This window comes from Dermatophagoides pteronyssinus, unplaced genomic scaffold (assembly GCF_027571235.1).
Source record: "Dermatophagoides pteronyssinus isolate colony J.1.1.1.1 unplaced genomic scaffold, Derpt_VIB-CSIC_2022.12 sq0007, whole genome shotgun sequence".
NCBI classification, from domain to species: domain Eukaryota; kingdom Metazoa; phylum Arthropoda; class Arachnida; order Sarcoptiformes; family Pyroglyphidae; genus Dermatophagoides; species Dermatophagoides pteronyssinus.
In genome coordinates this window covers 859,776-873,775 of record NW_027461531.1, presented here as the reverse complement: position 1 = coordinate 873,775, position 14,000 = coordinate 859,776, and the positions used below count along the sequence as shown (strand labels likewise).

At 31.3% G+C, this 14,000-nt stretch overlaps 3 protein-coding genes across 3 annotated transcripts; 2 read left to right on the top strand and 1 right to left on the bottom strand.

Annotated features, from left to right (window-relative positions):
- Positions 1-138: 138 nt before the first annotated feature.
- Sf3a1 (splicing factor 3a subunit 1) lies at positions 139-2,636 on the bottom strand. Its single transcript, XM_027350221.2, has 2 exons — positions 2,448-2,636; positions 139-2,379 (listed from the first exon to the last, which is right to left on the bottom strand). The coding sequence occupies exons 1-2, from the start codon at positions 2,491-2,493 to the stop codon at positions 218-220; spliced, it is 2,208 nt and encodes a 735-aa protein (XP_027206022.1). The 5' UTR covers positions 2,494-2,636; the 3' UTR covers positions 139-217.
- Positions 2,637-2,660: 24 nt separating this feature from the next.
- On the top strand, positions 2,661-5,665 carry LOC113799376 (sorting nexin-14-like). The gene has a single exon (XM_027349994.2). The coding sequence runs from the start codon at positions 2,837-2,839 to the stop codon at positions 5,648-5,650; it is 2,814 nt and encodes a 937-aa protein (XP_027205795.2). The 5' UTR covers positions 2,661-2,836; the 3' UTR covers positions 5,651-5,665.
- Positions 5,666-7,541: 1,876 nt separating this feature from the next.
- nompA (no mechanoreceptor potential A) lies at positions 7,542-13,349 on the top strand. The gene is given in 12 exon segments (XM_027350203.2): positions 7,542-7,679; positions 7,790-7,893; positions 7,964-8,113; positions 8,191-8,353; positions 8,434-8,712; positions 8,799-9,098; positions 9,181-9,447; positions 9,549-11,497; positions 11,499-11,877; positions 11,936-12,032; positions 12,087-12,711; positions 12,777-13,349. Coding segments are annotated over 12 exon segments (4,758 nt in total). The 5' UTR covers positions 7,542-7,579; the 3' UTR covers positions 13,122-13,349.
- Positions 13,350-14,000: the final 651 nt, after the last annotated feature.

Genomic DNA, 14,000 nt, shown 5'->3' with positions numbered 1-14,000 from the left:
ATTCGTACTCGACGATTTCCATGGGGTGATGGTAATCATTCATTGTTCCACAACCCATCCACCAATCCTCTCCCCGAAGGATGGGAAGAAGATGCTTCACATTAGAATGATCGATTATACAGAAAAAAAGAAACTCGGTCGATTGTCTTTTAGATTTATTTGTAATAATTATGAGAAGCAATTCTTTATGAATGTATAAAATAAAAAGTTATTACGTTTATTTTTTGCGTCCGCCACGTTCTTTTAATGCTAATAAAATAGATGCTCCATTGGGTAGATTATAAAATGCCATTGAATTTTGATCTTTTAAAAAGATTCCTTCAGTTTGAAGTTTTTGTTTTCCAGGAGGAAGATTGGTTAGTTCATGAATTTTCGCTTTGACCACTGAAAGCGAATCAGTATATGGCAATGTCAAATTGATAACTTGACCATTCAATTTCCATTCCGGTTTTTCCGATGATTTTGGTAGGTGTATTTTAATTGTTATATTTGGAGATGAACATGTTTTCAAAAATTCTTCTTCCGGAATCAAATTATCTTCGGTTCGTTGTTTCTTGTAGACTGGTTCGATTGATTCCCCAACATTTGGAATCAGTGGTGGTTGTACTGGAATATTAGGTTGGGGAATCAAGCCTGCAGGTGGAGGTGCCATATGTGAAGCCATCGATGTTGGCATCGTATGCGTAGCATACATTGGTAATGTTCCTGTGATCAAACCGTAATCGCTAGGTGTTGGCGGCATCATTGGTGTCGTAGAAGTTGGAGTCATCAAAAGTGAACCAGCCGTAACAGGATGACGAATCGGTTGAGGCGGTGGCATATTTGGTACAGTATTAACAATCATGTTTGGATTGGTCGATGTTGATGTGGTTGGCATACTTGGGCCAATTTTATCTTTATCATCGTCAGGAAGTAATCCTTTGACTTTATGAATATGTTGAATTTGTTCCTCAATTGAAATATTTGCACGAGCGGCACGTGATGTTGCTTCCATACTATTCATATGACCATCCCATGTAACTTTTTCATGTTTTCGTTGCTCTTCTTCGCCAATTTTTCGACCGATTAATGTTTCCTCATCCCCTGAACCGAATATATCCGTACGACGTTCGGCCAAATTTTTCAATGAACTTTCAATGGCAGACCCAGCAGCATAAACCTCTTCCTGTTGAATCTTTTCCTGCATAGTACGATCGCGTTCAGCAACCCATCTTGGATCCAGCAAACTATAACGCATATGTTCTTGTAATTTATCAGCTGGAATTTTCTCCCCGGTAATTGGTGATATAACATAATTATCAGGCAATTTCTTTGTCGAAACAGCTTGTGTTGGTTGTGATTTAGCCATTTTAGGATTATAATCTTTGCGGATGAGAACATTGTCCAAGGATGGTGGCAACGGTGGTAATGGTTCATTATTTTTATTTTCTGCCCCATCATTCTTTTCTTCATCGGAATCAACATCCATTTCAACCGTTTCCGTTCCATTTGCTTCGATCCTTTGTTGCATAAGTAATCGGGTACCAACTTGTTCGGGTGTTGTGGGAGGCGGAAAATTGCCCGATTCATTTTGTTGATAGTCAACTGTTTCAACAATGACAAAATCATGCCAATCGATTTGTGCGTATTGAATACGTTCTTTTTCGGCTTCTTCTTCTTCTTTACGCTTTTCTGCTTCGACTATTTTTGTCCATTCGGTTCGATATCGAATTTTTTCCAGAACTAATTTGGGATCGTCAGATTCTTTTTCCAAAGAATTCAGAAATTGTTTTGCCGGCATTAATATTTTACTATATTGTTCAATCAATTGAGTGAAATAAGTGAACAATCCATGTTGTGGACGCAAAAAATCAAATTGATAATTGCGGCTTTCCTTGTTCATTAAGGTGTTAAGAAATGAACGACCATGAATCGCAACAAATTGAGCAGTTAATTTTACAATATCTAGCTCATAAGCAGAAATAGATGGTGCATCATCGGAAAATTCAAACGATGGAGGCGGACCACGAGGTATTATCGGTGTAATCATTATATTTTCCAATTTTTTTGAATCAGTTATTTTGGGAGCAGCAGACTTGCTAATAACTGATGAAACTGTTGTAATTGATTGATCATTTTGGTTACAATCCGCAACCGTTTCAGATGTTGAGTCGGCATCTACTTGTTGTTTTAATTCTTGTTCTTGAATATTTTGATTTTCGCTAGCATTGTTTGAAGCGGCTTCACGAAACTCTTTGACTTTAAACTGATAGTATGCATTATATGGATCTCCAGGCTTAAGAAAATTGAATTTTCTGTTATTAGGTTCACTCTGTTGAATACGAGTCTCAAATTCAGGTCCATTACGTGCAACAAAACTTGCGGTTTTGTCTACAATATCTTTGAAAATAAAACAAAATAATTAATATTTGATCAATCTTCAATTAAATTCTAGATATAATATTTACTTCGAATTTCTGGAGGCGGATATATGATACTGATTTCACCAGTCATGGTCAAGATTACATATAATCAATTGATAAAAACAAATTAATAATATTGTTTATTTATATGGAATCCAATAGAATTGACACAATTGTACGCTTGAAAAGATTGATGCACACCAAACTCGGAATCAAGAGCCATTCATCAAGAATGTAATCGAATTTGACAAATATCAATTTTCATAGTTTTATAATCATTCAATTCGTCAATTTTGGGATGGAACTTTTTAATAATAAGCTCATTTATTGTCATTAAAATTGTCAACATTTCTACAGTTAAAAAAGAAAGAAAATGTAATCATAATTACATCACTTTTGTTTAATATTTTCGTTATTTCGCTATACCATACAAAATGATCATCTCTGATTTCATGTTTATTTATTTATTTATCCTATTATTAATGGTGAATCTTAGTCAAACACTGCTTGGTATCTGGTCATTGATCATCTATACTCTAGTCATTATTTTTGCCTTTGTTTCGATAAAAATATTCGCCCATGTTAACAATGAGATAATCGGTCTTTGGAAACGACCTTGTATTGAAAATCTTTGTGAAAATTGGCTTGATGAAAATTATTTCTCTAAAAGTATAACCAATGATGAAATGAACATTTGTCTTGAGTGTGGTGAAAAAAATTGTAATCAACATGATCAAGGATTGTTCATATATGAACAACCATGGAAACATTTGTTGATCGATGAAAATTTGAATACAAAACTAGAAGATTTATTTGAATTTTTATTGGAAAAATATACATCACCATGGTTAATGAATATTTCATACAATCCTCGTTCGATTCTGCTTCAATTCAAGCAATTGATTCGCCTGGTTGCATCTTCTTTGATAATACGGGTGAAAAATCATATCAATCTTGATGAAATCATAATGAATAAATTGCCAGGACATTTAATACAGCATTTGGAAATGTATATTCATGGAAAACGAAATGCACGTTCTGCTCATTTCCTTGAAGAATGTGTTCTCAAACAATACGGTTCCATTGTACATCCTGCCGTGATAAACTATGAAAATGAGCTCAAATATTTTAAATCAATAGCCAATTTAATTATGCATACAACATTGCCACCAAAATATATCCAATGTGACATATCAAAATCATTTTTAAATGAATTTATTGCATGTTGCATTATTAATCCACTAGTTGATATATTAAGTGATCCGGATAAAATAAACATCATTTTCATTTATTTACTCGACGATAGAAATAAGAATTATGTTCATGAGAAGGTCAATATGAAGACTACTGTTAACTCTAAAATTCATTTTTTGCATCGATTCCGTAATGATTGTGATTGTGAAATCCTAATTAATGATATTGGAGAGAAAATGCCAAAGAATCTTTTCGGTGTTCGATTGAAACAAATTTTTCAAAATGAACATTTGCTATTTTTATTCACAAGATTTGCACGTGAAGAAAATTTTCTCAATTATCTGCAATTCTCTATGCATATGGATTCATTTTTGGCTTTGATCATAAATCCTGAGCTACGTTCAGATCAATTAAAAAAATTACATTTAAATCTTAAATCAATTTATGATCTATATTTTCGTCGTGAGAGCCGAGATTTCATAGACTTTGATGATGATACAATTTATGAAGGATTTCACAATGTAATTGAAGATAGTTACGAAAATGTGGATCAATTCCGTAATTGTAAATCTTTGTATGAAGCATATGAATTTGTTAATAATGTTTTAGATCGTAATGCACAGAGATTTTTTCAGACCGAATCATACATGGAATTGATTTGTGGACATCTCAACATTGATTCGAATAGCGAGCATCTTGATTTATCCAATAAAAAAAATGAATTCGATAGTTCGATGATGCTACAGAATGTTATCGATAATCAAAACATGCATTATCCTGGCAATAATTTTGAATCAATCGATGAGATGAACAACGACAATGACGATACAGAATCATTTTCAGAAGATTTAACTAATTGGCGTGTGACCATACCTCATATTTCTGTACATTTCGATGATATAACAAATCGTGAGAATTATTATTTTGAAATTCATGTACAAAAACTTCATTCTGCTAACGATGTAGATGAATCGTCCACATTGATGATCAATGAAAGACAATTCAATGAATTTTATACGTTAGAATCAAAATTAAAAGAATTTCATGGTGAAGAAATCGACGCCATCAGTTTGCCACCACGTCGAACATTTGTTCGAATAACTAAACAATTGTTAGAAACACATCGAGAAAAATTTGAAAAATTTTTGCAACAACTTTTATCAAATGAATCAATGAAACGTAGCCGATTATTTTATAATTTTTTAAATTCACCCAAAGATACATTTGCTGTTAATTTTAATCTAACCAAAATGATTCGTAATGTACCGTCAAAATTTTCGAAAGAAAAAGGGCAACATTTGTATTCATTTTTGAAAAATTTTATTAATTCATGTGAAAAAGATCCAGTCACATCAAATGGTCAACAACAAAGTCCAAAAAAACAACAAACAAAAAATTCAAAAAATAGCAATAATCAAATCAATAATAAAAGACGAAAAAGTTTTATTGTTAAATGGCCAGAAATAGTATTGACCGATAATGATGACAATCATTTTGACAATAAACATCATGTTTCATTCAAATTTCTATATGATTATATTCTAACAATACTGATACGTTTTTATTCATTATCGAATAGATTGAAATTTATTTTCTTTCTGTTTCGGCCAATATTTCGTCATACTTTGCAAGGTTTTTGTCATTATCAACTGCGAAAAAAATTAAAACAAACATTCACTGCAATAAATATTGCCACAATGATTGATCATTTAAAAGAATCTTTAAAATATGATGAATCTATTCACGATGATGATCAAAATAATGATTACATCAATAATCACTATAAAAAAATCAATTTTCCAATGAATCTAACTAAGAATCAACGATCCGAATTGGTGTTAAAATTATTGAAAAATTTCATACCAAAATGGTTACTGGAATTATTTGTTGATAATGAAAAACATGAAGAAATTGTTTTCATTATTTTTTCATTGTTACAGTATCGATTATTAAATAAACAATTATTATATCTGATAATAGATTTATTGTTGAATGAAATGTATCCCGAAAATTTACTGAAAACCATCGAATATCATCATTTTTATAAAAAATAATTATTTCTATGTTTGTCAATATGATAATATATGATTTTAATAATAGAATTTATCAGATTTGACCTTGCATATTAAAATAAAATGAAATGAATACAAAACAAATCGTTTTGAAATGATTATTCATTTATTTTTTTCTTTTTTTTTGAAGGACATGGAGAATGTAATTAACTTTTTTTTTACAGACATAGAATTTTTTTTTAAAAAAAAGGAAAAAGAAACAATATAGTCATATACATTTCTTCGTCTATTACCTTTAAAATAATTGTTCAATGTTTTGATTATCGTATAATATTATATTTTCAAAATGAAAATTTTATCAAATTATTTCCGGTATAATTCATCTTTTTTTCGAAGGTATTCATTATTGTTTTGAAAAAATGACCAATATTTTTCGGTTCGATTATCATTGTATTATTGTTTAGATTATTAACAGAGTGGTAGCCTACTCATTTTTTATTTTATACAAAAAAAAATTAACTAAAGAATAATGGTGACAAAAAAAATCAAATTATTATTTTGATTGTTAATCAATTTGTACGATTGATGGCGCTTTTTCGCTAAATTATACTGTTATTCAACCATCAATAAATATCATGGCCATTTTCATTTTCCATAATTTTGTATCGGGTTATTATTCTATTTTGTATACAGAAAAAAAAGAATAATACAAACGCTTATGAATAGCATTACTGTTTTGTAGGGGAAAAAACAAGTCTGATATCACCTTTATGTATGACAACAAAAAAAACTGTCATTGAGTGAAAAAGAATAATAGATCTTTGCCCATAATGATGATGTTTAAATAATAATTTATGATATTTGATGCATGATAATATTTATAATATGGATAAAAACTACCATCTAAATCAGTTCATCATTTTGATGTCATTCGTAATTCGATTACAAACTATTCATAACAAAGCAGCCATACTGTTATTGTCAATTTGGTTGGTCATCTCATCATAGCTATAGTCGGATGACTGGTTATTGTTATTCGTATAACATTCTCTCATATAATGAAAATCGTATTGAAAATTTGGGCGCATCCAAGGATGTTTCAAAGTTGTTGTTGTTGTTGTGATAGAAACCGGAACTGATCACAAAAAGTCGCATACATTTTATATCACTAACATCACAAATGACAAATTATGCCGTTATTTCATTGATATTGCTGGTTAAGGTTATTCGACAGATTTATCTATTGTTTATCTACATTCAGGTTTTGTCCATTCCCTTTTTTTTAATTCTGTATAAATGATTTTTTTTTCTTCTTTCTTGTTGTTTCGGTTGATCTCGATTTATATTAAAAACGAACAAAAGAATGATTCATTTATGCATGGATGACCATTCTTCATTATCATATATTTTGATATTTTTGTCCATCATTTTATGCTAATTGCTTTAAAAGAGTATGAAAAAATATACAGAATTTACCATTAAAAAAATTATAAAAAAAAGAATAAATTCAAATAGGGAGGATAAACATTAACACTACAATTCATTTAATCATTATTAAACAGATTGGTGAATGTAAATGATGGTCACTTTCATATATATTATCGATAATGTTTATCATTTCTATATTGGACACATTAAGTTATTATGAATTCTTTGAATGAATTTGAATATCCTATGTACATTTGTATTATGTTTTGTTATTAATGAGTTTGTGTGTGTGTGTTTTAGATTTTTAACGTGTTGCTTGTTATACATGCACAAAACTTAATACAAAACGATTGATAACATTGTCTTTTCTATTTGTTTTTTTCTCTGTTAAATTCATTAGAATCGTTGTCTGATTAATACATTTTTCCCAAAAAATTTTTTTTTGTCAATCATTATGAATAACCCATTGAAGATTCAATCATCATCATCATCATTAGTAACAAACTCTACATCAATCGATCATTTTTGTTTGATTGTGATAAAATGTTTTTAAATGTTTCAAAATTATTATTGCATTACAAAACAACAATAATAATGGTTCCGTTAGTTTCATTTTTAGCTGCTTTAAGAATTTTAACAGAAGGTATGATTGAAAATCGCCAATATTTATCTGCTTTTTTTTCAATTTTATTGGTTTCTGTTTTTTTTCTTGTGTTTTTCCTGTGTATGTGTAACCAATGTGTGTCAAAATAGCCCAAATCTGTAATAATGGTGAAGGTAAAATAGTGTTTGAAAAAGTTTCAACATTTCAATCCACACCAGGCGAATTACTTTCTAATGATTCTCAATATGAAATTGTAAGATTCTGGACATAAATCCTTAAATACTGAAATTATTCGTGTTTGATTCGATTTTTTCTATTCATAGATTACACGAACAAATGTACCACCATTAAAAGTTTTGGAAGAATGTTTTCATCAATGTTTAGAAGATCGTGTGAAAAAAATTGGCACCTGTAGCCGTTTTGATTTTCTTCCAGGCAAACGTATGACGGAAGATAGACAATCAAATGTTCGTGTATGTGTTGATTGTTTTTTTTATTGACTTATTTGACATCTGCTATTTTTTTTGAATTCCATTTTTTTAATCTATAGAAACGAACACCGAAAAATGTTGGTGAAATAAAGGGTAAATTTCTGGCTCAATATGATCAATCCAGTTGTGTATTGTATAATCAGGCTAATGGAACAATCAACTGGGATGATGTTTCCAATAATCATGGTTCCGTCTGGCAATTTGACAAAGTCTGTCTTTCCTGTAAGAATCTTTCTATTTTGAATTTTAGTTGTTCACAATAATGATTGAAAATTATTTCACTTATTGCTTATTATCTAAAGCTCAACATATTAATAAAAACTGTCCCAATCGACCGTTTGTATTTGAAAAGATATCTTCATTCAAATTGATTGATGAAAAACATGGAAAAGAGATTATCGTACAAAATAGAAATGAATGTGAAAATAAATGTCTGATTGAACGGGATTTTACTTGTAGATCGGCCAGTTTCATGGCAACAACAAATAAATGTCATCTGAATCCATCAAATAGACATGTTTCTTCATCGGAATTTCAATCGGATGTTCAATATGAATACTTGGAAAATATGTGTTTGAAAAGTAAGTATCAATTAAGCTTTACATAACAAAAAATCTTTTCAATTTTTCATAAATCAACCTATATTTGTAATATTCATTCATATCAGATAATGAAATGTGTAAATGGCGTATATTGATCATCGAAAATCAAAAACAATTAGATTCGAAATTTGAAAAACATTCGATTCTAACATCATCGATGAACAATTGTTCAACTTCATGTCTGGAAAGTTTAGATAGATATGGTTTTGTTTGTCGTTCATTTATGTTCGATGAACCAAGTGAACAATGTATTCTATATGATGAAGATCCTGCTAATCTGGCCGGCAATTCAACTGAATCCGAAATGAATTTTATTACTTCTAATGGAAATCTTTATCGTGTTCTTTGTTCAGCCGATGATAAAGGTAATCTATAGAAAATAAAGTTTTCAATTTTCAAATTCTCATTATCTACGAATATTTGTTTCAAATAACATTCACAAATCAGATAAAGAATTAGATAACAAGACCCTTGAATGTTATCGACATAAAAGATTGCGAGGACGTCATCAGATGGAAATGTATACACGAAATTTTTATGATTGCCTAACGGGATGTTTAAGCAAATTTGGTCGCAATTGTCGTTCAATCGAATATTCATTTGTACAACAGATCTGCCGTTTTAGTACTCTATCAGTAGTTGGACCTATCTCACCTGTAGATAGTGATGCACTCATTGATGATGAACTATTTGATTATTATCAATTCAAATGGAGTAAGTGAGAGCTATTTGATAATCTCTATGTTTTTTATGGCGATTTGACTTGATTTGAATTTTTTTTAAAAATTCATTTTTATTTGTTTTATTCCGCATAGGTGATGAATTGAACAATCAATCATATAACGGAACAAATGGTGTTCAGGATTCGATCGAAACAAGCTATTCCCAGCCAGGTAATTATAAAAATTTTATTCTACCAGCCGATCGTGCTCGAGATCGTGATCATCATCGAGGAGGATTTGTTCGGCCATCATCATCAACATCGCCCCAACAGACAAACGGTCGAATACATCCGACTCCAACGTACACGTTCAATATAGAGCAAAAGCAGCAACCAGAAATCGATGGATATGATCGTGTAAATGATATTCATCCTATGTCAGAGCCAGCCAAACCAGATTATGATCTAATAAAGCCAAATCAAAGATATCCAACGATTAATGTTAAAAAACCTCAATTAGGTCCCAATTATGTAATCAATCAGCAATCGGCACAGCCAGATTTTCGAACATTTGATGACAGTCGAACACCATCGAATGGCATTCAAGCTAATCAAATTTATCCAGGTACTTCAAAACCGACTGATAATCTTCCAGTGTTTAATATCCCTCAGCAACGAGAATTCGAATCGACCACATATAGCCCAAAACATACTAACAACGATAAAGCACATATACCATTTGATCCTCGATTATTTCCCAATCAACCGATGCCAAATCATCCTAACATTGTTGATGTCAACATTCAACCATCCATTTATAACGAGATATATCCATCATCTACTTACATACATCAACATCCTCATAGTAGTGATTATAAAACTCCTACATTAAATCAGATTGGTTCGGATAGATCTCAATTGCCTTTTCAATCAAATGGGGCATCAAGCTATCGAGTTTTGTCAACTTATGGTGGGAATATTCATTCATCTCAACCAGGATACGATGTTCGATCTTCGACTGATATGTATCGAAATCAAATTGCATATCCTTCACCTACCTATACATACCATATCGAACAACGACGACTACCCGCGGATGAAATACTCAAAAATAATGATCCAAGCCAACCAAATAATGAACAGCCAGTTCAATCGCAAATCTATTCAGTACCTAGTAATACCCATACTGAGATCTATACAATTCAACAGCAACGGTTGTTGCATCAGAATAGAACTGGTTCTAGAATTCCTTTAACACCTCCATCACGATCACACCAACAATCAACATATGATCATCAAACTATCGATAATAGTGCTACTTTCAATCAATCAACGATGACTCCCAATGAATTCAAACAACGTATATCTATGTATTACCCAGGACAGACATTCCAAACTCATAGCTATGATGGATATTCAATACCGAGAATTCAGAATAATGGTATCATTTCCGGTGGTCATCCCATTGCAAACACTTACACTAATTACACCTCCTACATTCCTTATACTGGTCATAGTCCTTATATTCATAAAAATCCGACAGTTCCTGGAATTTCTTCAAGTTCTAATCGTGAGCATTATAATTTTCCAGCACAGAAACATTATGATCGCTATGGACATTTATCACCTGGCTCAACAAAAGGATCAATCAAAGGACAAAATAGCATCACTAGTTCTGGTTGTGATTCTGAACTAACTATGCCTATAGTCTCATTCCAAAAAATGGGTCTAAGCTCTCGTCTGAAAAGTAAACACATTTATAAGGTAGCACGAGCAGAACGTCTTGAAGAATGTGAACGTTATTGTATGGAGACCAAAGATTTTATTTGCAAATCATTCAATTTTCGACCATTTTTTCCTGATAATTGTGAATTGAGCAGTGTGGATACAAAAAAATTTAAATTGGATGATTCTAATCATTTTGAACATAATACACAATTTGATTATTATGAACGAAAGGAAAATCAACCTAATACCAGCGGTAATGGTTTGGATTGTTTCGAAGTACTACAAAATTGTTCACCTGATGGGATGGAGTTAAAACTCAAAACGCCTGATGGTTTCTATGGTCGTATCTACACGTATGGATTTTACGATTCATGCTTTTTTTGATGGTAATGGCGGTACAACCAGTGTATTAAAAATAAGTAAGCCAAATGGCTTTCCTCGCTGTGGCACACAACAAATTAATCCGGATGCAATGACCAATATTGTTGTTGTACAGTTTAATGATTATGTTCAAACAAGTCGTGATAAGAAATACAATCTAACCTGTTATATTTCCGGACCGGGAGAAGCTGTTGTAACATCGAATTATCTGGATACGAAAACAGATGGACGACATCCGATGCAAATCGAACATTTGCCAGCACAAAATGTGCTAACATCGAACATTGTTCTACGGATACTTTACCGAGGAACACCGACCAATACAATTGTTGTCGGAGATTTGTTAACATTCCGTTTGGAAGCTCGTAACCAATGTAAGTTTCGTTCTCAAATTTGAATCATAACTAGCCAATTAACTTTTCATATTTGTAGATCGATTTAATGGCTATTATAATGACATTTTCGCTACTAATGTAATCGCCAAAGATCCATATACTGGCCGACAAGTTTTACTAATCGACTCAAGAGGGTAAATTTTCTGTAGAATGGTATAATTTCCGTAATTAAAATTTGCTTTTTATAGTTGTCCAGTTGATTTGTACGTATTTCCAGAATTACATAAAACCCCGGATGGAGCATTAGAAGCTGAATTTTATGCTTTTAAAATACCGGATTCAAATTTTCTTGTATTCCAGGCAACGGTTCGCACATGCAAAGGACCATGCGAACCTGTCATCTGCAAAGAAAAAAGTCGAGGTGGAGCTGGAATATCGAGTGGATCTAGCTCGGTTAAAGGTGGGGTAGTTTCGAATTCTTATATGGATTTTCCATCATGGGGACGTAAACGAAGATCGATTCTAAATATAACTGCTGAACAACTGCAAAAACGTCTTAAACCAAAAAAATCTTCGAACAAAAATTCCCAACAACAACAAACGAATCAGGAAGAAGAAGAAGTTCATGAACTTTTACGAGTTTATTTATCACAGGAAGATATACCCGAACCAGAAATGTTACAAAGACCTTCATCAATGGAACAGCCAACAATACCGTCTCCTGCCATTGCTACCAATAAAATGTGCATCGATAAAACTGCCTACTTTATTCTGTTAATATTCACAATAATGTTCTTTGTTTTATTTATCATTATATTACCATATTGTATGTTGGCTAAATGGATGAAATCACACTATGATGATGAGGAAATAGTAAGCTGTTATTTTTTACACCCACTATAATCCTAAAAATAATATTGCTTTTCTTTGTTATTCAGAAAAATAAACGAATCGCTATGGAACATTATGGCGTTGGTGGATGGATGTCTAACGGATGGCAACGGATGTCATCATTATTTAAAATGCGACGTCATTCTCGGCCATGTGTTACATCTCCACCGATGAAACCTATAATTTTGAATGGTCTGTATGGACATCATCAATTACAACGTACTTATCAAACATCATCACCATCAGCTTCATTGACAAATGATTCAATCTATAGCAATCTGAACATCTGTAATGGTCGGACACCAAATATAGAACGATCAAGAAGTTTACAAAGTTTGATGGTCAACAAAGATCAAATCAATAAGACGACCATTGCAGTTAATTATGATTAATATATTCAATTTTTCGCTTTTTTTATCTCACAATTGTTTTTTATCGAATTACACACATTTCCTTCCTTTATTGATTATTTGTATTTTACCTCAGATATTTTATCGATTTTTTCCCAATTGAAATACTTAAACTGATCATTTGTTCATCGTTTTTATTCATAATTTTAAAAAAATCTTGAATATATTTCCATTTTTTTAGCTATACTATGGTCATTCTAAATAAACATTGTATTTGATTTTTCGAGTTATATTCGAGAAAAATCAAGCAACATAATGATAATGAATAAAGATCATAAAATACTGAGAAACAAAAATGATTAAACAAATTAAATTAACAACGATAACATAGACAAGAATATTTTTTTAAGAATATCTTTTGGCACCGGAACCTGAATCTAACCATCATTATTATCATCAACATCATCATAAATAAAGTGTAAAAATGGATAATGACAATTTCTATTTATTTGCTTTTGATTCATTTATGTGTTGGTATGGGACGCCCACGTTTACCAATCAAAAAAAAAAATCAACAAACACGGAGAAATCGTGATGATCATCAGATGGCTGATTCGAAGTAACATGGTTTATCAAGGATATTTTTAGTCAGAAAAATGAATGAATACAGAATCGAATTATACCGAACATTTTGAAATTTGAATTTTTTTTTATGAGAATGAATGAAGTTCTCTATTTAAATGTCATTAAGCTATGATGTTTTTGTTTTTCATTCGTTCGTGGCTGTTGTTTGTTTGTCGAAACCAAAATTTTGTTATTACTGTTGTTGTTGTTGCGATCATATATATAAATTCCAAGTTGAAAAAAATTTCCGCTAACATAATTTCATGTTTTTCAACTATAATTTTAGTTTATTTTTGG

Coding starts and splice junctions, on each gene's coding strand:
- Sf3a1 (XM_027350221.2), bottom strand. CDS start 2,493: ATGACTGGTGAAATCAGTATCATATATCCGCCTCCAGAAATTCGAA. Junction 2,380..2,447: donor TCCGCCTCCAGAAATTCGAA/GTAAATATTATA, acceptor TTATTTTCAAAG/ATATTGTAGACAAAACCGCA.
- LOC113799376 (XM_027349994.2), top strand. CDS start 2,837: ATGATCATCTCTGATTTCATGTTTATTTATTTATTTATCCTATTATTA.